The sequence below is a fragment of the Cyanistes caeruleus genome, chromosome 8, assembly GCF_971803275.1.
Source record: "Cyanistes caeruleus chromosome 8, bCyaCae1.hap1.1, whole genome shotgun sequence".
Lineage (NCBI taxonomy): Eukaryota > Metazoa > Chordata > Aves > Passeriformes > Paridae > Cyanistes > Cyanistes caeruleus.
In genome coordinates, this window is record NC_141708.1 from 14,607,237 (window position 1) to 14,631,202 (window position 23,966).

The 23,966-nt window shown below is 37.8% G+C and overlaps 1 protein-coding gene across 1 annotated transcript in view; it reads left to right on the forward strand.

Moving 5' to 3' along the window:
* The first annotated feature begins 6,289 nt into the window (after positions 1 to 6,289).
* ADGRA1 (adhesion G protein-coupled receptor A1) overlaps positions 6,290 to 23,966 on the forward strand; it is a 258,986-nt gene continuing 241,309 nt past the window's right edge. The window contains exon 1 of the mRNA XM_086901196.1: positions 6,290 to 6,609. Within this exon, the coding sequence (XP_086757322.1) occupies positions 6,389 to 6,609 (221 nt within the window). The 5' untranslated portion in view covers positions 6,290 to 6,388. The remainder of the gene's footprint in view (positions 6,610 to 23,966) is intronic.

A 23,966-nucleotide genomic window follows, 5' to 3' on the forward strand; every position in this document is an offset into this window, starting at 1 on the left:
AATGCAACATTTGTCTATTTTAAGCATTTATTGTATAATGAGATTCTTATTTTAATCATTGTCTTTCAGATTATGAATCGCTATTTTCCTTTTTTTTTGCTGCAAGGGAATAAATTCACAAGCAATGAAATATGGGTTAGGTTAATATGTCCTTTTAATTCACTGCCCAAATGATAGCACATAACCTGTCAGCTTGCTGGAAATCCTCGCCATTAAGTTGATTAATAAGGGAAATAATAAAGCAATGACTACTTTTATTTTGCACCATTCATATATTGTCACAAGATGATAGAGTCATGCAGAAAAATGTGTTGATAAACTGGTTTTACCTCCCTGGAGCATCAGTAAGATTGCTAGGGAGCTGCAGCACCTGACTTATAAAGGAGAGAGAAGGGTTTGTTGTGCCTGGAAAAGAGGAGGCAAAGGGAGGATCTTAATGCTGTCTTCAATTATCTCATGGGTAGATGAAGAGCAGATGGCAAAGATAAACTTTTTTTCAGAGGTACACAGCAAAAGAAGAAGAGGGAATAGATACAATCTGCAGCAAGGGAAATTATTCTAAGAGCAAAGGGAAAAACAGTCTTTTACAGCAGGGATGGCCAAACTAAAGGGAAATCCTCTTCAGTTCAGTGATTCAAAATACCATTGGTCAAGCCCTGGGAAACCAGATGTTTTTTGAAGCTGTTTTAATTTGGAACTTGGACCAGGTGATGTCCAGAGCTTCTGTCAGACAGAAATCATCCTGACATTATCTGACCACGTTATGACCCTAAACTCCATTAATGACTATTATAAAGTGTATTTAAAGTCCATTAATGAAGTTACAGAATCATGCAGTCATAGAAGGGCTAGAGACTTTAGAGATCATTTACTTCTAACCCCTCTGTCATGGGCACAAGTACGTGTTGCTTTTGCTGTTTACATCTGACCCTCGCCGTCTTCTGACTTTAGAATATCCATTTACCATTTTGCCTCGTCTGCAATCAAAGGAGTGACTAATCTGACACCTCTAGAAGCACAAAGGAGGGTATTAAGAGGTCTTCATAATTCAGGAAGGTGTGGAAAAGACTCATTTGACCTTCTTAATGCAGGGAGATGACAGAGAGAAAAAATATTTTTCTATGATAGGAAAATGAAATATCTCTCTACCTGAAAAATAGTCTGTTTTCAGGGTGCTACATATTTCTTTTTTCTCTCCCTTTTTCTCTTATGCAAGGCATGCTGCTAAATCAGTCAGAATTCTCATGTGTCTTAGGAATGAAAAACACTGAGAAGCACTGGCATGTGTACATCAACATCCAAAAATATGTCCTCCCAGGGTATCTTGGAACCACGTGTGTGAGAAAGAGGGTAGCTCTCCTGAAACCCCACATTCCTGCAGGAATAGATGCCTGTGGGACAGAAGGCAGCTGCCATCCCTTCTGCACTTTCTGCTCTGACGTGTGCAGGACAGAGATTCAGTTTGCAGTGCAGTTTTGCAGTCTGAACCTTGACCTTTGTGAGACCTCAAAAGGTACAAAGTTTAAAAAAAAAAAGCTGCTTCTCCTTTGGCTGACCATTTAAAAGAGTTGTTATTCTGCTACTGCACAAGTAAATAAAACAGCATGAAGTGATGAAGGCTAGAACATTAAAATATATGTGCCATCAACAGTATTTCTGAACAATTTCAATATGTTCTCTGAAGCAGCTGAGGGACTTGGCAACAGCTGGAGTTGTATTTTGTGGCCATCAGAAATTTACACTGACATATACTCACTCCTCTGTAGGTATGATTTTTCTGGGGGAAGGGGATTTTGTACTATTTGGCAATAACCCTAAAGTATTCATTGGAGGAAAACTTGGCTCAGTATTGAGAAATACCAAACACTTCATTTTTTTCCCTTCAAATATCATTTATTTCCCTGTTGATATTTTTGTGATAATTATTCCACTCCACCGATTATTCCACTATTTTCGTGATAATTACTCCTCTATGACTGATAGCTTATTATTATTTGTTTATGATTTCAGAGCAATAGTCTTAGTTTTGATCAGAATTTTACATTGGTCTCTGCTAAGAGAAAACGAAGCCACATTTTTTTATGAGGTCTCTAACTTAAAGGACTTCTTTATTTCAATAAATATTTCAATGAAACCTTTTGGAAATCTGGTGCCCTGTGAGGACTGAAGTGCTCAAAGCCCTTTTGATTTCAGATATTATATATAAATGTGAATATGCTGAACAAATGTAAGCAGTAGGGAAGCAATGCAATGATATTTGAAGGTTTCTTACATTATAATTTCTTAATATGAAACCAGTACAAAGGTGTTTCTGATTGTGCTGATGGAGAGCAGCAGATATGGAAATCCTGTTTTGTCAGTTCTTTCTAACACAGCATTGTTCCCCCAGTATATGATTCCCTGCTCTAATTACTCCAGTCCTGAATGACTCAGTTTCCACTTTTCCTTAAAAGATTACTCAGTCTGCTAAATAACATCAGGATGGTTTTGTTGAGAGTCTGTTTCTGCACCCAGTTTTATCCAGTTATCCTAGTGATTGGTAGCAAACCTGAACAACTTTGCTTCTGTTGTTTTATTCACTGGTTTTGGTATCACCAGTGCCTTATATGAGCCTGTTTATGGACCAGGATTATCTCACCTCTAATGCTGATGTATTATTCATTTTGTGTGAAGGTAAAAAATCTTGGGTCCTTTCTACATTAATGTTGTACTGCATATTTTTAACCATTCTTCTTTCTTTCCTCTATCACCTTTCAAATAGTATCTTTTTATAGGATTCCAAGCATCCTAGTGGAAACACACTCTGCATTGTTTTTCTCTCAGTTACCTTACCTATCTTTTTCCTACATCAAATCATTTCTTGGTTTGTTTTTTAAATAATTCTCTTGCAAAGGCTTACAGACATTTGTGCTATGCTGATGTGATGAGTAGCATGAGAAACAGTCACGGTGGAATGAAAGTGCTGGGATACTGAGGTGATGGAAGAAATGGAGTAAATGATGCATTATTTTACTAATATCAATAAAGAGTCAATGTTCAAGGAATTAGAGGGCTGATAGAATGCCAGCTCCTGGATAAGAAATGAAACAAAAGCCATGACCAAAACCTGTTTGTAGTTATTCAAGTTTCCATGGCGCTGTTCCAGTACTAACATGCAATTTTGAAATCCTGACAAAATTCAAATTCATTTATTTACATTCTGCCTCCCCATACTTCCTATTATTGTACAATTCATTCTTGTTACTTAATTGCTGTGTAATGTCCTGTGATGCTAAGCAGGTGCTGCTGCTGTTTTGTGCCTGGGAATGTGATCTAAATGAAATGCAAACCTGTAGTTCAGTGAATCACCTGTATCTCTAACCTTTGATTCCTTTTTATCTTGCTCATATTCATTCTGGCTAATATTATTTTAGCGATATATTCCTAAATTAATTTGCATTCCCTTTTAACACTTACACATTTAGCCACAGGATAAAATTTGTCTCAAGTACTATAATTAGGTCATGGTGTGTGGATAAATGGACAGATCTACTAAAAAAGCTTCAAGCTTTTGATGCTTGGAAATAAAAAAATAAAGAAAATAGGCACTTTTAGTAATTTTCTTACTTCCTTGATCTAAGAAAATGTATCCCTCATTTATATGATTTAATCAAATAATTAAAGCAAGAATTTAACTGTAAATAAATGCTAAAATTAGAATTTTTTTTCATGTTTCAAGCAAATCTCTGGTCTTGTTTCTGTCAGCCAGGAACTTCATGTAATCGGAACTTGGTGTTTTATGACTTCTCAAGAGTTTCTTAAGATCTCATGTTTGGTTTTGTGTCCAAAAGTAGACCTGCACATATCACATTTTGATTTCTGACCAAACCAAGAGAGAAAACTTTCAGGAGAAATATCCTAAAGAGTGCCCTTGCAATTTACGTGGGCAATAACTTTGAGCTAGATTTAGGAGAAATTGAAGGCTTCAAATATGAATTAGAAAAAATCTCTCTGTTCTATTTAACAGCACAGACACCTAAATTCTCCAAGTATCTTTGACTTCACAATAAACTCATAATTCTCTCTCTGCACACACCAACCCCCAGCTCAGGAGCTCATGACCCATCCCAAGCTATCTGCTGTGTAAGTGTCCAAAGGCACCCAAGCTGCACAGAGTTTGTCTAAAACCGGCACTTTGGAACCCAAACACAGCGCAATGTTGGCTGCTTTTCAAATCAAAGGGCCACGAGTTTCTTTCTTCCCTTCTTACAAGGGAGCCTGGGACTGTAATGCTGTCCTGAGACATGGGAAATTTAGTTGTTTGTATATTATGAGTGGGTGGAAGTTGTATCTTTCACGGTCTGTGAAAATGACTAGTGACCGCCAGCATTAAACGCTCTGCTGTGCTGGCTGGAGCGACTGAAGCAGCCCTGAGCTCTCTAGGTGCTCAGGTCCTTTTTTATTGACTGGACAATTGTTTAGACTGTGAGGTCTCAGGGCAGGAACCATCATCTGTGCTTTCAAATCATCATAAACCTTTAACATCACAAACCATTGACCTTGATATTTGTAGATTTCAGTGAGGAAAAGTAAAGATGGCTGAACTTTTTTCTTTATGTGTAATAAAGCAAGAAAAAAGATATATTTGGAAGCAGAGGCAAGTTTCCTCTTATTTTTTGCTCTAATGTTTTGAATAATTCCTTTTCTGCCTTTACCACAGAATTTGATAGAGGGCTGTAAACCTTTTTATTCCCTAATGAAACAGTATTTAAAAAAAAAAAACCCTTCAGCATCAATGAGGTAGGAAAAAACCATTAAAATTCTGCTAGCATATGTTTAAGGGCTGAGTTTGAAAAATTCCTTTTCTTCTCAGCAAGGTTAACACTGAATGAAATCTATGCTACCATCTTAATAAATGTGTATTCTTCACCTGCACTTTCAAAAACACTGCGGATGAGACAGAATTTTTCAAAACTAAAAGAGCATTTTCAAAATTAAATACATTTGGTTTCTCTATGATAAATAACACCATGAAACCATAGTAATGTTGAGTGGTCTCATGAAATACAATCCATTTTGCTGCCCGCCAGTAAGCCTTACACAACTTTGCTTTTAAAAATAAAAGAGCAGAGGTTGTAATATTTATGATTCTTTAAATCAACAACTGTGCAGAAAAAGATTGTTCCTGAAACATTTGCTATTAGCCCTGAATTTCAGAAGGGCACTACCCTTTCTATCACTTATTAATACTATAGTGCCTAAAGGCTCCAATTAGGTATTAGACAGCAGCATAACAGGCACTGCAAATGTGCAAGACAAATCTTCCCTGAGGGGTTATAATACAATATTATTTTATAAAACCCAAGTAATGTCTTGAAATAGCTTTATAGCTATGGCAGACTATTACTAACTTTGGCCTAGATCCCGCAATGAAATGGTGCGTTGTGAGTCTCCATCCAGAAAGTGAAGGCAAGGAACCTGCTCTTTTAGTGAAAGGCCATTAAAAATGGAAGTTGCTGTTACAATGTGGAGATTTTTTGGTCACTTCCAGCAAAAACACCCCAACAGGGTAGCTTGCTTGATGCTGAAAATTTACCCTAGAAGTTACTAGTCAGATCACAAAATGCTATTGGGAGTGCTCCAAAGCCATCGAGTGCCACAAATGACAGAGAAATACAAGTAGAAAAGAAACTGCTCGTTGACCTGGGTGATGAAGTGCCTTTGACTACTGATCAAACCTTTGCTTTAGGTCATGTTCACAGCATTATCTGAGGTGTCTGAAGTCAGCTACTCGCACGGACCCTTCCCGGTGGCAGAGGCTGGACTGTCCCGTCTCTTGGTCTACACTGACCCTTGCCCATGTCCTGAAGCTCCTTTTCCACAGCCATAGGTGCAAACAGCACTTAGCGCACACGCTTCTCGAGAGCGCTAGCAAAGGTGGCTGTTTTCAAAACTAGATTCCCGACCCACACGATGTTTCCAGCTCCCGATTTCCTGCCCCGTGCCTGGGCTGGCCGCGCCTCTCGGGTCCCTGGCGCATCTGTCGGGTGTCGGCGGAGCCCGCAGGGGGCTGGCAGCGCCGCAGGCTCCGAGCGCAGGTAGCGGCGCTCCGGGCGCTCGGGGCTGCGGCTGCCGGAGCCGGGGCGCGCCGGGGGCCCCGCTGAGCGCCGCGGGGTCCGCCCAGCGCCGCGGCTGCACGGGCTGCGGCAGGAAAGGAGCGGCGGCTCCTCGGAGAAAGGAGGAGGAGGAGGAGGAGGAGGAGGAAGGGGGGTCCCTGGGAGCGGAGCCGGCCGCAGCGAGAGGCGGGGCGGGGTGGGCGCGGGAGGCGTGGAGGGGCCCGCGGAGCGGCGCGGCCGGGCGCGTGCCATGCGCGGCACCGCAGCCGGCGGCTCCCGCTCGCTGGCTCAGCATGCGCGGGCTGTGCCCCCGCCTCTGCCTGCTGGCCGCTCTGCTGGGGCTCTGCGGGGGCAGCAGGAACTGCCCCGACCTCATCGTGGACCGCTGCCTCTGCGCCGCCGAGCGCGCCAAGGGGCCCGGCCGCCCGGCGCTCCGCATCAAAGTGGTCTGCACCGGCGGAGACTTGGTGGAAACTTTGCAGCCCGCCGTGCTGCCCAACCGCACCGTGTCCCTGTGAGTACGGCCCGCGGGGCGGCGCGCACCTGGCGCGGGCTGCGGCTGCCCCGCCGAGCCCGCACCCTGCAGCCCTGCCCCTGCTCTTAAAAACTCTGCTCTTTCTTCTTCTTCTTTCTTTTTTTTTCCCTTTTTCGCGTTGTGTTGGGAAAGTCCTGCTGGCGTTTGGGTCGAAGTGGGGGAGCTGGGCTTTGCCGGTGTAAATTGCAGCTGCTGCGGGCGGCGGTTCGGGAGATGTCAGTGGTGGCAGAACTGATGGAGCTCTCTGGTGTCCCTCTCTGCCAGCAACGGGACGGGCTCACACTGCCCGGGCAATAAATGAATGGCATCGGTAACGCTGAACTGCCTTCCGGAGTGCTGTGTCATTAACTGGCTTTCCCTTTCTCGCTCGTCTCCTCTAAATAAAGTTTGGAATTTGATGTCTCTTTTAAAAGATGAGTTTCTGTACAACCATATGAAACTCCTCCAATATCGTTCAGAGTTGTCTGGTAATTTAAAATTACTCGGGGTATGGTGTTCGGTAGGGTTTTTTGGTGGGTTTTTTTTGTTTGGTTTGGTTTGTTGGTTTTTTTTCTTGTTTTTTTTTTTTCTTTAACTAGGAATTAGGTTATGATACTTCGTTGCCTGTTGCACATAGCTAAACTTGAATAAATAGTATGTTGTAAGTAAGGTAGTAGAACTTTCTGAGTTGTATCCTTAAGTACAGCTGAAAGTAATGTCCCTGTAATGCACCCAAGCAGTAATAGCTCTGTGACATTTACCCTTTAGATCATACACATATCAACAGATCTTTCACTGTAGAATTTGGTTCTGTTGACAGTTGCTGCTATGAACATCTCCACTGTTCAGTGCATTTTCTTTAAGTCAACACTTTCAGGAGAAAATATAGTAATTTATAACATCTGGGGAGCTTGTGCTTGTAAATGTACAGATGTGCTGTGTATGCTCCAGTTCAGTTTTAGCTATAACTGTTGAGTGACTTGATGCTGATTATCAGTATGCTGATTATTTATTTAGGAAACTTCTGCTTCTATACAAGATACAATAATTGCGCTTCCTCCTAAATTTTAATAGGCTGGTTTAGAGTATTACATTACTTACCAACAAAAGTTTTAACCTCAGTGGTAAGTTCACTGCTACTTCTGTAGTTTGTATAACTAGTTAGAGGTGGTACTCACCAGAATTATAAAATGTCAGTGTTTTAGGGAAGCAGAAACTATTTTTTCCTCTTGGTTAAAGACCTATAGAAACTCTCACACTCAGCATGGTTTTTCCTCTTAAATGTTGAGTCTCAGAGTCTTATTTAGGTTTTTAAGAAACTTTTGCTGAGGTAAGTACCAGTCGATGAATCCAGCTGACCATGAGATCAACAGAAGTATGTATTCACTGCAGTGAAAAGAAATTGAATTGGAAACAGAAGTGAGGAAAGATGAACAGGGGAGGTGGTGTGTTTGAAGTGGTAGGTGGGAGGATTTGCTCCCGTATACATATGATTTAAGGCACCAGTAGCAAACTTGATCCTATTCCCCTAAACACATTCATTTCAGGTAACACTTGTTCAAAACTCATTTAAAAGGTACTGTGGTAGTTTTTTTAAACTTAGTTGCAAATACCTCTCGACTTGAGAGCTGCTTAGTTGGCCCTAGTTGATATAAAAGATACAGTTTTTATTATTTTTTTGCATTACATGGACAAGTATAGTACCGTGTATCATATAAACTTATCCCTATTCCTCTTACAGTCCCTCTTCTCGTTTTTGAGAAGGGTTTTTTGGTGTGGTCTTTTTCTTTTTTTTCTTTCCCGAAAGTAAATTTAAGGCTAAATGTTGTAGCTAAAAAGGAAAGAAAAATAAAATCTGTGTTAGTAGTTTTCAGTAGCTAGAACATACAGGTGACAATTTGATTGAACATGTCAAAGATTTTCCAGGTGAAACTGTTTTTTATGAATTAAGTTACACTCGTGGGATTTGGCCAGCTGTAGAAAACAATGATAATGGGTTCAAGTATTAGCGCTCTTACACTTGTTTTTGTAGCTGCATAGGAGACACAGGCAAAAGAGAATATTCTGGTAGATGATGCCTGCTTCCATTCAGTTTTATGGGCCCACAGAGAGAAGGAGAATTTTAACATATGGAGCATAACCTTTTGGATTGCTTTAACTATTAAGAAATATAGAGGTGGATAAAAGAATATACATTCAGATGCAGTAACACTGTAATGAAACACTTTATTACACTGTAATAAACATTTTGGGGGGTTTGGGGCAGATAATTCATTATATAGGGTTGCTGGTTCCCTAATGCTATGATCTTTTGGAAGGTAAGATTGAAGATAAACTCTGATAACTGCTCTGTGGAGATGGAAGAGAATTACCTCTGCATTATCTCTGAAGAGATGAAGATGTAGATGTGTAACATCTCCTTTACACGCTCAGTAATGTTGCTTATCAGCAAACTTAGAAGTTATGATTTGGTAGCTTAATTGAAGCATGAGGTTGGTAGCTTAGGTTCTTTCACCTAAGTGGCCATGGGCCTTGTCTGGGTTTGATAGCTTAGGCTCTGTGGTGTTTCTGTACTGAACTATTGCTACTAGAAATACTTCTGACACAATCACACACAGTGACTGCAAACTAGTGTGAGGTCACTGAAGAAATGCTTATTCCTGACGTGTTTGGACCAATTATTTCCAGCTTATGAGGTGGGGAAGTCTGCAGAGTTTCTTTGAAATCATATGCACACTAGGGCTATTCAGTAGTGCCTGAATGCTCCTGATGATAAAAAATCACACTAGAAGAAATAAAATCAAAATATAAGCTGATAAAGCACCTATTCTCTCCTCTTTACTTTGTATTAAAACCCAAAACAAACCAAAAAAATCCTTGTTCTGGAGTGTTTCACTGTCTTTATTTAGGACTTTACTGCTTTGGAAACAGGATTCATGTGCTTGATGTGGATCAAAAGGAAAAACTTAGCTGTAGCTTCACAAAGTATTTGCACGTATCTTGTTAGAAGGGATTCTAGTCCTTACGGATTTGCAACATGCATCTCTTGCTTTGTATTTTGGGATGGAGTGGAGGAAGGGAATTACTTTGTTGTTTTTTTTTTTCATGAAGGATACAGCTGTTGAATCACTAATTCATGGGTTCTACTCTCACTATTTCACTCTCAGTAGGCAATGAAGTGGAGACCCAACAAGGAGTCATCACTTCAGGATAATGTAGTTTTATCATTTTAGACTCTCTGGTTGAATACTTGGGAATTCTTGTATGAAACCAATATTATACTTTTTTTTTTTTTTCATCAGTGTGATTGGGTTGTTAAAGTATATCTTTAGGGAATAAGGCTATTTACAATCATCTGTCTCTTCTATATTGATGGAAAATTTTAGTTGTAAAATTTTGACTAAGTTGGTGAAGTCTGGGCTATGTGGCAAAGATGTTTTGCTGCTTTTTACAACGTGAAACTTCTACAGTTTAAATTTCAGGAATTAGCAGGTTGGATTCTCTACTGGACAGTATATTGGTAGGTTACCTTTTTCTTTCATGTCAAGTGGGATTAAAAACTACGCTTTTAATCTTGGAAGTTCTCAGTTCACTATGTGTCTTGGTATCACTGAGCACAGTATACTCTGAAGTTATAAATGCCATCAGTTTCTGATAGTAGCATAATTTTTTTTCCTCAGTCAATTCAAAAGAAAGTCTAAGATGTATACCAATGATTGTTATTTTTGACAAATTTTACCCACAGATACACCTATTGAAAGGTGTAATTTTAAACTGTCATAATAAAAATGAAGAAAATTTATGGTAGTGTATGGCTTATATCAATTCTTCATCATATAGGATTCTTCATACTTTTTATGTCTAGGCCTTTCTTCTGACTTTGGAGGTTGTCTCCAGTTCCTCAGATTCTCAGTTTCAGAATAAGGCTACATGACTCCAATGGTAATCCATGGCCATAATACCTATGAAGGGTGTTCATCTTCAAAGCACTTCACAAACATTAAATAGTCTTTTGAAAGCAGCATTGCCCCACTTTTCTCTGTCCCCAAATTACTTTCATGTCACATTCATTTACATCATGTCCACTGGAATTTCTTCAGAGTTATTATATTACTGTGGTTTTTTTCATGTCCAGTCTGGTCTTTTACACGTTTATTCAGTTTAGGATATTCAGTTTAGGATATATCAATATGGTTTATTTTATATAAGTGTCTTGTTTTAAAAATAGATCACAAAAATGTTATGTCCCAAAGAGTTCAGCGTTTAAGCTAGCCAAAGCAAACAGTTGAAGAAAGACTGAACAAAAAATATTACTCAGTAGTTTTATTTGCATGTCTTAAAAGTCACGTATTCTTCTTTATTGATTTAAGATCTAACATAGCATTGCTAATTTGTGAATAAGAACATTATTAAAGAAGGTAGGGTGATTCTTGTTGTAAAGGTTTTTGCAAACTTTTTCACCTTGGTTACCGTTTTCAACTTGGTCACCTTAGCTTACTGTGTTCACTCAAAGTGGCAGGAAAAAGGGAATAAGAAACAGGTTTCCTGCTCCATTATTTATATGTATATACATATTTATACATGCTTTCTCTGAAACTCTTAAATAAAGAAAAAGAAAAAAAAAAAACCAGTTTGTGGAAGAAACTCCTAAAGGGGAAGCCTTGATAAAATACACCAAGGACTTGGAAGGTGTGGGACAAATGGTTGGGGAGAGCAAAGTATGGAGAAGATAGAGATTCTAGAGATGAAAAGTCTTAAGATATTCCTCAAGTATTAGTCTAATCTTCCATGATAGTTCATGTTGTTTGACCACTTCCAAACAATGACTTTTTTTGATTAAACTGATGCATTGGCATAATTTAAAATTATAATAATATTATAAATATATAAATTACAATTATTACATTATATTATATATAATTATATATGTATAATATATGCATTATATATTTATATAATGCATTATTATATTTATATATACACGTATAAATATATGTTATATATTTTAGAGTATATATACACTATATATATACTTATATACTATATATAATATTATCAATTATTATATAATTTTTTATATTTTAATATTATAGAAAAATAAAAACTCCCAAGAGGAGTCTGAAGAAAATTCTGCTATGGAAAATAGAACTTTCATAGCAAATAATGTTCAAAATACAATAAACACCACTTTAATAGTTGCCATATACCATAACTTTTAAAAGGTATATGAGTCATCCTGATGCTTCTTTCTCTATTATTATTAAACTGTAATGGCCATGAGTTAAAGCAGTGCCATATATCTTCCTGGTGCTTTTATGTCCTCGAGTGTAACTTTTTTGGAGGAAAGTAGTTTGTGTAAGAGAATGAGATAAGAATATCTGGAAACAGATAAAATTATCACAGTATCGAACAGTTCATTAATTTGGTAATTTAATGTAGAAACCAAGTCCTATTTTTGTTGCATACTAGGAAATTTGCAGTATTGTGATCTTTCACTTAGTTTCATTCCAGAGGTAAAAATAAAGTGGTGAGGATAGCCAGGGGGAAAATGATGCATGTGGGAAGGGATTTTTATCATCTAAGTCTATATGATCTGATACCTATTGAGCAGTCCTAAATGAAGCTGGGGTTTTATGATACAGTATAATTTGTCAGTTGTCTGGCTACTGACCTTGTTTGCCTTAAACAGGAAGAGATTTGCTATATCTTGTTGGCTCTCGTATTTGTTTTTTTAATATTTTTGCCTAATATTAATAAACTCTATTTAATTTTATTGATCTAAAGACGTGTGCAACAGAAATCAGTTTCTGAAGTGTATGTATTTGCATCTCTTGCAGTGAGCTGGTGCCAGGGAGAAGGTGATTTATGTGTATGGAATCTGCCTTTATATGAAGCTGCATGAATTGCTGGCCCTTGGGACCAAAGTACTGCTATCCCTTAAAATGGATTGTTCTTAAAAGATTTGTAAATGTGATGTTTTTTTTTTTCTTGCTTTTTTTTTATTTTTTTAAATTTTTTTTTAGGCATTCTGGAACGTTTCTCGAAGTATATTATTCTTTCCTTGTCCCCTTCTAAATATCCTGACAGTATAATAAAATACCAGGTGAGGTGAAGAGTGGGGAGTGGTGGAATGGTTAGGGGATAGGTGTGGGGGAAGGTCCAGAAAGAAGGGGTCCAAAGAGTGTTATTAAAAGCAAACTCCGAAGGTTTAAAATTTTATATATGTTGTCCTTTTTCTGCATCCTCAGTGTTTTAAAATCACAAATATTTAAATGTTAGATGCTTTACAACAATAGGATCACATTAACCCTTGTGATGCTAGAAGCCCATTTATTACTTTGCTGTTAAAACAGACACAGAAACTTTCTGAGCAGAAATAGCCAAAGAAAAATGATATTTTTGTGCAAAGTTTCTCCCTATTTGAGACCCTTTGTGATCACAAGTTTTGCCACTATTGGATTCAGCCGTGTTCCAGCTTATCCATCCCTACTTTCCTCACTGATGTCTTTTGCCTTGGTTTTATAATACAGAGCTGGCATAGATCTGAAGGTTAAAGGGCAGAGTATCTTTCCCAAAGCACATCTGCTCTAGCAGCCAATGGGAAACAAACCTTTGTGTATCTGCACCTTACCCCCTTTGTCCAAGCACACCTGAGAGCCAGGGCTTCTGCCAGCTTAGTTTTCACTACTCAATAATATTGATGCATGTTTTCAAGAATTGCTTAGTTATGCCATTTGACTTAGATTTTTGTGGAAAAAATAGCCTATTGATTCTAAACTTCCTCCCTTTCCATGTTTCTAATGGAGCATCCAAGCCCTGAGAGCAATAAAAACATACAAACCATGAAAAGGTTGGGTATGTACTTATCCAGTCAACTGTGATTAATTTCTGCCAGATACAAGTTTGCCATCTTGTTCTAGACTTGTCAAATATAATTTGGCTAAAACCTTGGTATTATCTATAATATTAACATTTTTTATCTACTTTAGCAATTAATGTAATACAGGGAACACAGTTAAGGCTTTGTTCTTATTCTTGTGGCAACATGCCATTCTTCACCCTTCTCTTAAAATCAGTTCCAACTGTGCTTTCATGCCTGGGACTGATTTGAGACTATTCTGAAGGTATGGTTCATCATGAAAGCTCTGCTTTTGCAATTTCTGTTACAGTCTTGCAGAGTTGTTGACAGTTTCCTTTCTCTACTTAGTTGGATTTCATCTTATCTGAGCAGCAGTTTGTCAAATGCATAAACAGTTCTGCCAATAACACAGGCACACAGGGGTTTTGGGTGTTATGCTCACAGACCTGTCTTTGCAAAAGCCTGAGATTGGTTCCTACATCATATAGAATCTGGATTTGCTGATAGCTGTGCATAAGTAAGCAAATTCTTTTAAATTTGTATTTTAATCTTGCCTTTGCTGAGCGGCTATTCATCAAAACTCATGAGGATGGAAGGACACTGGCCTGTGTTTTCAGCATTTCTGCTGTAGCCTTGGTACAACACACAATGAGGTTTAATGGATTTTCTATGTTATTAAGGTATCATTATGGCTTTCAAGTAACTTGGTAAGTCAAGGTCTCTAAATTATTAACATTTATGATTCTCCTTGTTTATTGAAGAATTAATAGCAATCAAGATTATGTCTCTTCATAAAACCTTTCCTTTTATGTTATGAGATTGCCTCTCCCAGAGAACTCATATTTTATAATCAAAAGTATTAATTGCAAGGGTAAAGGTTTTATGTGTATTGTGACTTGAGAAAAGAAAAAAATGCATCATAGAGTGGAAAAGAAGGTTAAAGCTAGTAATAACAAAATAAAGCGTGTAAAATGTGAAGAAACACATAATGGAAAAATTGAATATAACTTTATTGTATATTTGTAGTTCCCTGGCAACATTTTATTAAATATTTGCATTAGAAATTAATGTGCATGGTACCAGTTTCTTTGAGAGAGGAGGGGTGGAAGGAGATCATAATCTGAGAGAGACTTTATTACCAGATTAGGCTGTATAGAATTTTCACAGGATATATACTCAAGTGTTGGGAAAGATTTCACTAATGGAATGTGCTGGCACAATCTGGCACAACAGGAAACTTACAAGCATTTAAGAGAGAAGGAGAAGCAAAACAAAAGTAGTATTTATTTTGAGTAATAAAATTTTCCAGCACTCCTAACTCCTGTGAACTCTGAACTCATGAATTTTTATACATTAACATGTGTCCTATCTGGGGAACTTTGCACTACTAAGAAAAATGCTTAGTTCTTTGTCTTCCATGGACCATCCTCTTTACTTCGTCCCATCTGTTGCATTCCCAGAATCTTTCAGTTCTACCCTTTCCTTTTAACTCCTGTCATTCTTGATACTTTCCCTGTTTTTTTCTTCTCGTCTGCATCTTGTTTTTATTGCTGATTATCTGAACTGCAGACTGCCAGTGCATTTCTGAAAAAGTAAAGAACCCATCTCCCTCCTCAGCAGCTCTGCTCTTGGTCCTGTGCTGTGCTCCTGTGCTGTGGCAGCCTCTGCGCTCTCACTGCCGTGTGCTGCAGGCTCTGCTTTCAGCTCACGGTCTCCACCACTTCTTTAGTCTTGCATGACTTCCCAGCTTCTTCTGCTTTTCCAAAACCCTCTATTACATCTTCCCTCATCACCTTTGATCCTTGACTCATTTTACCCTTCTCTTCTGAACTCGCTGAGTGGAACTGAAATGAGCAAGGACATGGGTCCTTAGAGAGATGTGAATTAAGTCCTGGAGTTCAGCCGTGCCTGGAATTGGGGCCAGGCAGATGGAGTTGATCCTATTACACAACTTAGAAAGAAGAAAAATCTTTTGAATCTCTAACTCTCCCTCCTTAGAGCTTATCATTAAACTGTGGCTAGTGGAGTAGAGAGGTCTGAATGTGGTTGTGTCAAGCAGTGATTTTATATTGACCCAGCAGACATGCCACTGACGATCAGAGGGAACAGCCACGATGATCAAAGCTGTTTTCCATCCTCTGCATTGTGTATTGTTTAGAAGGGAAAAGCCTAATTTTCAGTTTTCTCTACACCCTCGTGGCAACATTCAAACAGTATGGCAGCTGCCCGTGAAAAACTGTGAAATGTGTGTAACACAAATAATTATAGTGGTAAAGATGAAATCGTAGTGTTTGCTGTTACTCTTCATGCAGTTCTTGAGCCATAAAATGAAAGTTTACATTAGCAAATCTAAGCTTAAGGGCCTGTATCCATTTCTTCTGTGACACAGCTAGTATTATTCACATAATTATCATAAATCTTTATCTTAAATTAGATCAGGTTAATGAACTGTTCTCTGCTATGGCTGAGAAATATGGCTATTTGTCAGCTGCTGTAACAGTTGACAAATATGTGCTAATTTTGGAAAAGACACATTTTTCTATCCATACTACACAGGGGATGCAGGAAAGGAAGCAGTCAAAATGCATATGTGGAAACCAGGTCTCCGCTGGAAGGAAACAACGAGTTGATCTCTCAGTAACTGATGTCATGATTATAAGGCTTTTTTATTGGGAAGGCATTAATGAATTCTGGTTTACCGACATTTTCATCATTAGAGTTTTGTTCTACTGGATTCCCTGATGCAGTCACACAGCATCTCACCTATGGCAAGGTGGCAAAGGGAAAATAGGAAAATTTCTTACATTATGCTTCAAGTAACTCTTCAAAGTAAGATATTCCAACTTCTAAAGGAATTTGGATTATATGGTGCTTAGAAAACAGAGTCAAGCTGTGGCAGTTACAACACCAGATATTCAGGTTGCTGTTAAACTGCTGGTGCATGTGAGAATAATATCAGTGGTTTGTTTCTTTATCCCTCCATGTCTGGTGAACAATAGGCTCTTGGAAAGTTAATCTGCTCTTTGCCTGGGCTTTATCATGCCAGGGTCTTGTGGAGGGAAGCTCAATACTTCTCTAATGTTGGGAGACTGGTAAGAATATTGAGTCTGTCCAGCGGGAGCAGTAAGACATCAGTTGTGGTTTTATGGGTTCTTTTTGTGTGAATCATGCTTTCCTTTCCTTAGCACCAGTGCTGGTAGGGTCAATTAAAGGTTTCACGGTTTGAGGCCCTGCTTTTTGTGGTATACCCCAATTTGAGATAGAAACATCAGAAAATGACTTGGAAGTCAGTAGTAGATGTTTGGTATTTATTTTTATGACTTAATATGTACAAAATGAACACCAACTGTTCTTGTTAAATTAAAAGTCACCTGGCATATTTGTATACTTGCTAGTCTTTATGGAGCTGTAGCAGATATTCTGCTTCTGGTGTCTTTCTTTCTTTTTCTGTTTAAAATAATTTGCAGAAAAAGAGAAAGTAACACTTCTCTTTGTCTTTCCCTTCTATAATAAAAGGATGAAAAAGGAAATTCCTAAGACTTGAAATGTGGGGAAAAAACATATTAATGATAATTTATTGTTGTACTATTAATAATTCTCTCCCCTTTCTACACAATTAAAACTTATAAATAACAATATAAAGAGTCAGCAATATGGATTGATGAAGCAAAAAAATAACCCCGAGCTAAATAAATGTAATAAATTATAATCTTCTGCATTTAGAGTAAATGAAGTTACTGTTGTAAAGTAGTTCATGATTATTGATTATCATGATAATTTTTTTCCTAATAAATGATTATTTTTCTAATTAATTCATTTGTGCCTATATTTAATAACAAGTCCATTAGTGAATTGTTGTATGAAATGACTTTCATAACAATTTTACACAGTTGAACAGTAACTTGCTGACTAGGACAACATCTCTTTTTTAAATAAGTAATACAGCAGTATTGCTAATTGGATGAAATTACTTCATATGAAAATATCCTCCATATATTTTCATATATTTTTAATAAGACTAAGGGAGTTTGTTGCCTGACTCTGTGTAATTAAATGCTGTTTGAGTTTTTGTTTTCTGTAGTTACCTTTGAAGAACTCAGGTCAACTATTTTGGTGTTGTTATTGTGACTACAAATGGAATACTTGGTTACTTTGCTATTTGGTAATGAAGATGGATTAGATGCCAAGCTTCAGTTTGGAAAAGATTAGAGCAAATAATTTTTTAATGCTGGCTTTCCAAAGTACTTCTTTAGCTGAAGCAGAGTGATTGTTTTAAACAAATAAAATCCCTCAAGTAATCATTTATTTAATAGCACTTAAGTCAAGTTGGTTTGTTTTTTTTCTCTGAAAGTTTCTGTCAAAATGGTGGTACTGAATTACATTTTGAGCCAGTCATTCCATATGACTGGTTAGTCTATTAGCCTTTTTGGTTGGCTGGTTTTTCCTTTTAGAAATGGGAACAGGTAATAAAGCTTTGGGAAAAGCTTTAGTGGAAGGAGCTGTGGCAGCTGGGTTTCCTGGCTGTTTTTACTTGATGTTTTGTGTGAATTGTCAGTTAATAATACTGTTCTGGAATTAGTGAAGATGTGATAAATGGGCTTTGAAAATGTTTATGGTTACACAGCTTTTAATTTTCTGAGTCTGGACCACTAATGAAAATACATGTGGCTGTCCTGGACCAGGCCAGAGAGCCATGGAATATCCCAGTGTTTCGTCTCCAGACTAAAAATTTTTGAAGCAGGTGCCTCCAGTCGAGTAACACTGTGGTATTTTCCACAAGGATCTTCCAATCTGTGTTGCAGCTCAGAGTTGTTTGTGAATTTGATTTATGTGCATTTGATTTACCGAAATGGATTGATTTTCCACAGCCTGATCCAGGCCCTTGCAGATCCCATGACAGTTCCCTGCATTTGGAGCATCCCATGGCTCAACTGCCTGCTGGCAAGGAACCATCCTGCTTTTGTTTATTTCTGAATTCCAGTTTTGTTTCAGCCAGAGCTGGTGTGTTCTCAACCTTGGGAGGATGGACCTGGTTTGGTCTTCAGTAGGGGACTCTGTATATTTCTACTTTTCTCTTTTTACCTGTTAGTCCCTCTCAGTAAGAAAGGTAAGGGGGTGATGAAATGTAAGGAATTAAAGTTAATTTATTCTACTAATAGTATTCTTCTGTTTTCAACACTGTGAAGAGAGAGCAGTGATAAAACTTCTTTTTATAACAAAATCACTATATTTAACTCAATCCATGGGAAAATGCTTTGGTCTTCTAGGAAAAATAAAAGAAGCTCTATTCCTGCTTTTAACATTTTGGATTAATGAAAAATGAATAAAAGTTCAAAGTCAGCTTTCTCATTGGTTGGCCTAGTTTTCTTGTGTCAGATTGATAGATTTTCCTGTTTCCTTCTGTATTCCTGAACAATAAGAGCATCTTCAGTTTTCCTTGTGTGTTGAGGCCAGTATTTTGTGCTTTGTTTAGTTGTTGGCACCACAGAAAGCAGAGGGAGATGGTCTGACCAAGAAAAAAACCTGCAAAATTGCAATAACTGCATGCCAGTGAGAAAAGGTTTTGGTGGAAGTAAATGCTTCGGAAGACACAGTCCTGGTCATTGGTCCTTTTTAATTTCATTTTTCAGCTGTTAAAAATAAGTTTCACTGGTTATTGAGGCTGGCACTGTATTTGTTCAGAAAGACTGCAGCATGACTCTGCTGATTGATAACTGAGTTATGCTTCACTTTTGTCTTTTACTGCGTTCTGTTGTTATTATTTGCTGAAAGAACTTGAGTAGATTTTGGTAATTACTGTATATGGGCCACAACACTATTTATCTGAGACTGGAAGAACATGAATGAAACTAGAAGTGGAAAAATTCTGATTTTGAACCTGAATTTTTTGTATGGGGGAGAAAAAAGATACAAACATTGACGATTTTATTTTATACAGGATTGTACTTCTTAGCCAGTCTCTAAGTCTCTCTGTAATGCTTCCTCCTTGGTGTAGTCTCTCCCCATTATTTCTGTGGGACTGAGGCTGATCCTCTCTGAACATCTGGCCACAAACCCTGTGTTTCATCCCTGTCTCTGGGCTTTTACCTATTATTTTTTACTTTGTTCTGCACCATTTTCCTGATTTTGTGCCCTACTGCTGACTGTCCTGGGTTTGCTTTTTTGGGAGAAGGGCTTTTGGTTTTGATTTTTAACTTGCAAATTATGGGAGCCACTCTTCAGTAAATGAGTAGGAGAGTCCTCTCCTCCAGCCTTCAGCAGGAAAGCCTTTGCTAGTTTTGGCTGTTCAAGGTGCCTGTTGTCTGCCAGATAAACCCTGAAAGACGAGATGTTCAGGGGCAGACTTATGTGCTTACACCCCATCCACTGGGTGCTTTTTACAGCATGGCAAAGTGCTTAAAATGTAGCTAATTTCCTCTGTGTATCAGTCTGCCTGCATGGTTTGGAGATTTACAGACTGCACAGAGGACATCCTGCCCAGCCATCAGAGACAGATCTCTTCTGCCAAGGTCTTTGTGCAGTCTGGAGAAATGTGCCTGTTGTGGACAGTGAGTCAGAGAAGTGCAGGATGCTGTGGGGTCCTGATGGGTTCCCCAGCCCTGAGTGGTTATAGGGGATTCTGTGCTCACTTTGAGCTTGCAAGTGTTGTGTTAAAGTAGTATTTTATTTTTCTTCTGGTTTTGTGTTGTATTTAATAGTAGTTACTTTGCAGAAAAAGACATATAGATCACTGAACAAGTAATATTTTATTAAGGTTATTTTGTTAATGTTTAAAAGAATAGGGGTGAAAATATTAGTTGATGTCTTGAACTTATGAATATTCCATTCACTGTCCAAGTCTTTTCCTCCTCTGCTTTTCTGTTTTTCATCTGTAAATTTAAGTGATCAGGAAGGAGAATCCTATAAAATCCAGATTAAACTCAGCATTGATAAATGCTAAGTGAAAAGTGATGTTTTGAACATTTTAACTTTACTTGCACATTGATTGTCTGTGAGGCACTTACCTGCAGGAGTGATGCTCTGGAGGCAGGATATACCTGTGAACAGGAAAACTCAGTGTAGTCAACATGCATGACAGAATAAAGCATCTTGTTCCTGCTGTGTAAGCCCACAGTGGTGCTCCTGCATCTTGGACACTGATTCTGACACTGCTCTGATTCCTCCGTGTCAAAATGGCAAAACAGGACAAGGAAAGCTAGAGAAATCTGCAGAGTTGCGAGAAAGCTTGTGTGTGAGGAATGATGAACAGCTGAGGGGCTTTTATCCTGAAAACCTCTAGAGTGTGTTAAAAGTAAATAGGGAACATTATTCACTGTTTTCCATATTATGGGACTGAGAGGGCAGCAAATTTTTGAAGTTTCATAAGAAATTGAAAGTAGGTTACCTGCAGAGCTTCTTACTGTGGTTTTGTATTCACATGTCTTCACTTGGCCACTGTTGGAGACAGGGTTACAAGGATTCCTGTCTGACCTGCTCCTGATGGCTTGTTGCTGTATTTCTGCACAATCCAGATGGAACCCACCAAGTTCTCAGAAGACAGAGTCAGGTGATGTGATTACAGCCCGGGGTAGCTCTGCAGAGTAACACGGATCACTTGGCAAGTTGGACTTGAAAGATCAGCATACATTTTTACATGGCCAAGAATGTTGTCATACCTCCAGAATAAAGAAAATAATTTGCATTTGCATGTTCCAGAAAACAGTTCCAAAATTGTGTCAGTGAAAAGCAGTTAATTATAATAGTGCATAATCAGTTAAACATCTGTTCCTGGAGTGATATTACTAAAAGTGCAGTGATAATATCATCTTGGATCCAAAAGTGAGGAATAAAAACCAGAATTAAGGAGTGTTACTTTTGTTTGCTGCTACCGAGAAAAAGATGACCAGAAAAATGTGTTATATTTTAGTTTCAAGCATGATTTAGGAACTACAAAATCTGTTCTGTATCCTTGAATATGTTCTCATAAATCTGTTTTACTTGTTTGAGGTTATTTGATCATGTCCCAGAAAAAAAAGATGTCCGATGTTAAAGATGTTTTAATTTGGGAAGTAATAAGATACAGTTATTGAGAACTCAAAACAAATGAAGTCAGAATAAGAATGCCAGTGGAAATCTAAGTGAGAGTAATTAACTGTTGGAAGACATAGAAACTGTAGTGGAAACTTTTTACCTTCTTAAATTAAGACTGAATATTGTAAAACTTGAAAAAATTAGTGGCTTGATGTGTTCATACTGGGAGGGATTCTTAGCTTTGTGATCACATTGTCTCTTGTGGCCATTAAAATAAACGACCTGGTGAAAATCCAGCATGTATTCACATGTACTTACATGAACAGTACCAAACCCAGGATTTCAGTGCTCTTGGGTTTGGACATAGAAACGCCAAGACAATCTAAGCAACGTTTCTTTCTGTGTGGTAGAAGCTGCCAGTCTAGTGTAGTACTTGTAAACATGTGACTCATTGTTTTTAATACAGAAGTAGAATCCTGCTAGTATCAAAACAGTGTTGTTGACTGTACAGTAGTACACTGTGTGTTTGGAAGTACTCAAGGCTGGAGAGTTTCCAAGTGTCTTTTGGCTTGACACTGGCAAACGTGTTCACCAGGTGTACTTTATCTGTGAATGGTTCTGCTTTGAATTCTGCCAAATACTCTGGCTCTAATTTAACTCTTGAGATGTGAAACACAGTGATTTTAATGGTGCTTGTTTATTATTTGATTGTGCACAACTAATTCAGTTTCTCCATCAAATTTAATCCTTGCCATTTTACCTAAAACATACTGACCACAAAAAAGATACTAGCATAAGAAGTTGCAGTTTAAAGAGAATCACTGTGTCTATGTTCTTCTTTAATGAACTGTATTTCTGCTCTCCCTGTCTGTTGCTGCCATTAGTTTTTTTAATTGAGTGGTGGGTGTTGGTAAAGGGGATGCTACTAAAACCCAGTATAGCTCTAAGTCAGTGTATAGCAGCTTTATTGCAGAGATGAAAGTCATGAAGAGCTTTGTGATTTGAATGTTACCATCCTTTGATCTTTAAGTTACTCATTAAGTTTAATGTTTCAGTAGCTACTGTTTTGAAGGTCTTCTTCTGTACCTTGTATTTTAAATGAAAAAAAAAAAAAAGTTATTTCTGTAATTTGGCACTGTTTCTTTCCTGTACTAGGAAATGTGACCTTTTAGCCTTTTTAAAAAGATTTCCTCTTAGACTTTCTTAGTACTTTTAAAAATAATTTATGCAACAATGAAAGCAGTATGTTATAATTTATAAACCCAGGCTGAACAAGTTAGATATCTGGTTTTTTTCATACAACTTTCAATCACAAGCTTACAGATAGTTGGAGAACCTGCAGTTACATCATGTGTGTGCAAAATTAGTGTATTTTACTTACCAAAATGACAACTGTTTAAAAAAAACATATAAATCACCCTGAAGATTCACTGGCAAATTCTGGTAAATTCTTATGTAATCTAGGATTACTTTTGTTTTATTGATGGATGTTCTCTTGTGTAACAGGTATGTGTATATACATTATATTATATGAAAATTCAAATGCCACAGGAGTAATCCAAAGTATTAGAGGAAAGGAGAAATCTTAATGTTGGCAGTTCTTTACTTTCTAGACAATTAAATTACTGCTGTTTCAAGTTTTAAAGCGAAGATATAGGGACTGGGTTTCATGATGCAGCTAGATTTCAGCTTTCTGCTGTGTAAAACAGCCACTAATCATTTGGAATTAAACTGAGATATGATGCATATGCTGGGGGAAAGGTTATATTTAAAAATGAAAAAAACCAAAAAACCTCACAAAACATTTGTAACACTTGAAGCAAGCTTTTTTCTCCTCTGTGACTTAAACAGGCTTTCTAAGACAATGTGCAAACCATTATAAAACTATTCAAGACCAAAGTCCTTTGCCAGAATTCGGTAGCAGGACCTTGAAATGTTTTTATGGCATCCATGCTGCAGGCATTAAAGGAAGCTGCTGTTCCCTTCCACTATTTAGAGCTCTTCACTTCCTGTGTAGTCTCTCCAGATGCTATCCTGATTCTCTGGTGTTGGTAAAAATTAATGTTGCTGCCCATTTCTTCAAACAGGTATCGTTGTCACAGGAAAAACTTTATAAAGTCACATCAGTTTAGTGTCACCATTAATGAGGTCTGTATGAAAAGGGCTTATGGTACAGCATGTATGATCAAAGATTGCAAGACTTACTTAATACAGTATGTATTTATACAGCATTTTGATGGAGTATGTGTCCAAATGTTATTGTCAATAAATCTTGACTATAGCCAAGCTGAGAAAATACAAACTGACAATAGGAGCTGGCACATGAGTAGCAAAAGTTATACTTTGGGGATTTCTAATAAAATGAAAGGATATTGAATGACTTAAAACAAGCTTTTTCTGAATTTAATTCTTCCCAGGACACATCAGTTGTATATTTAAGCACTTACATTATGGGCCTGGTGAGAGTGATAGCTGCAGTTTCTGGGAC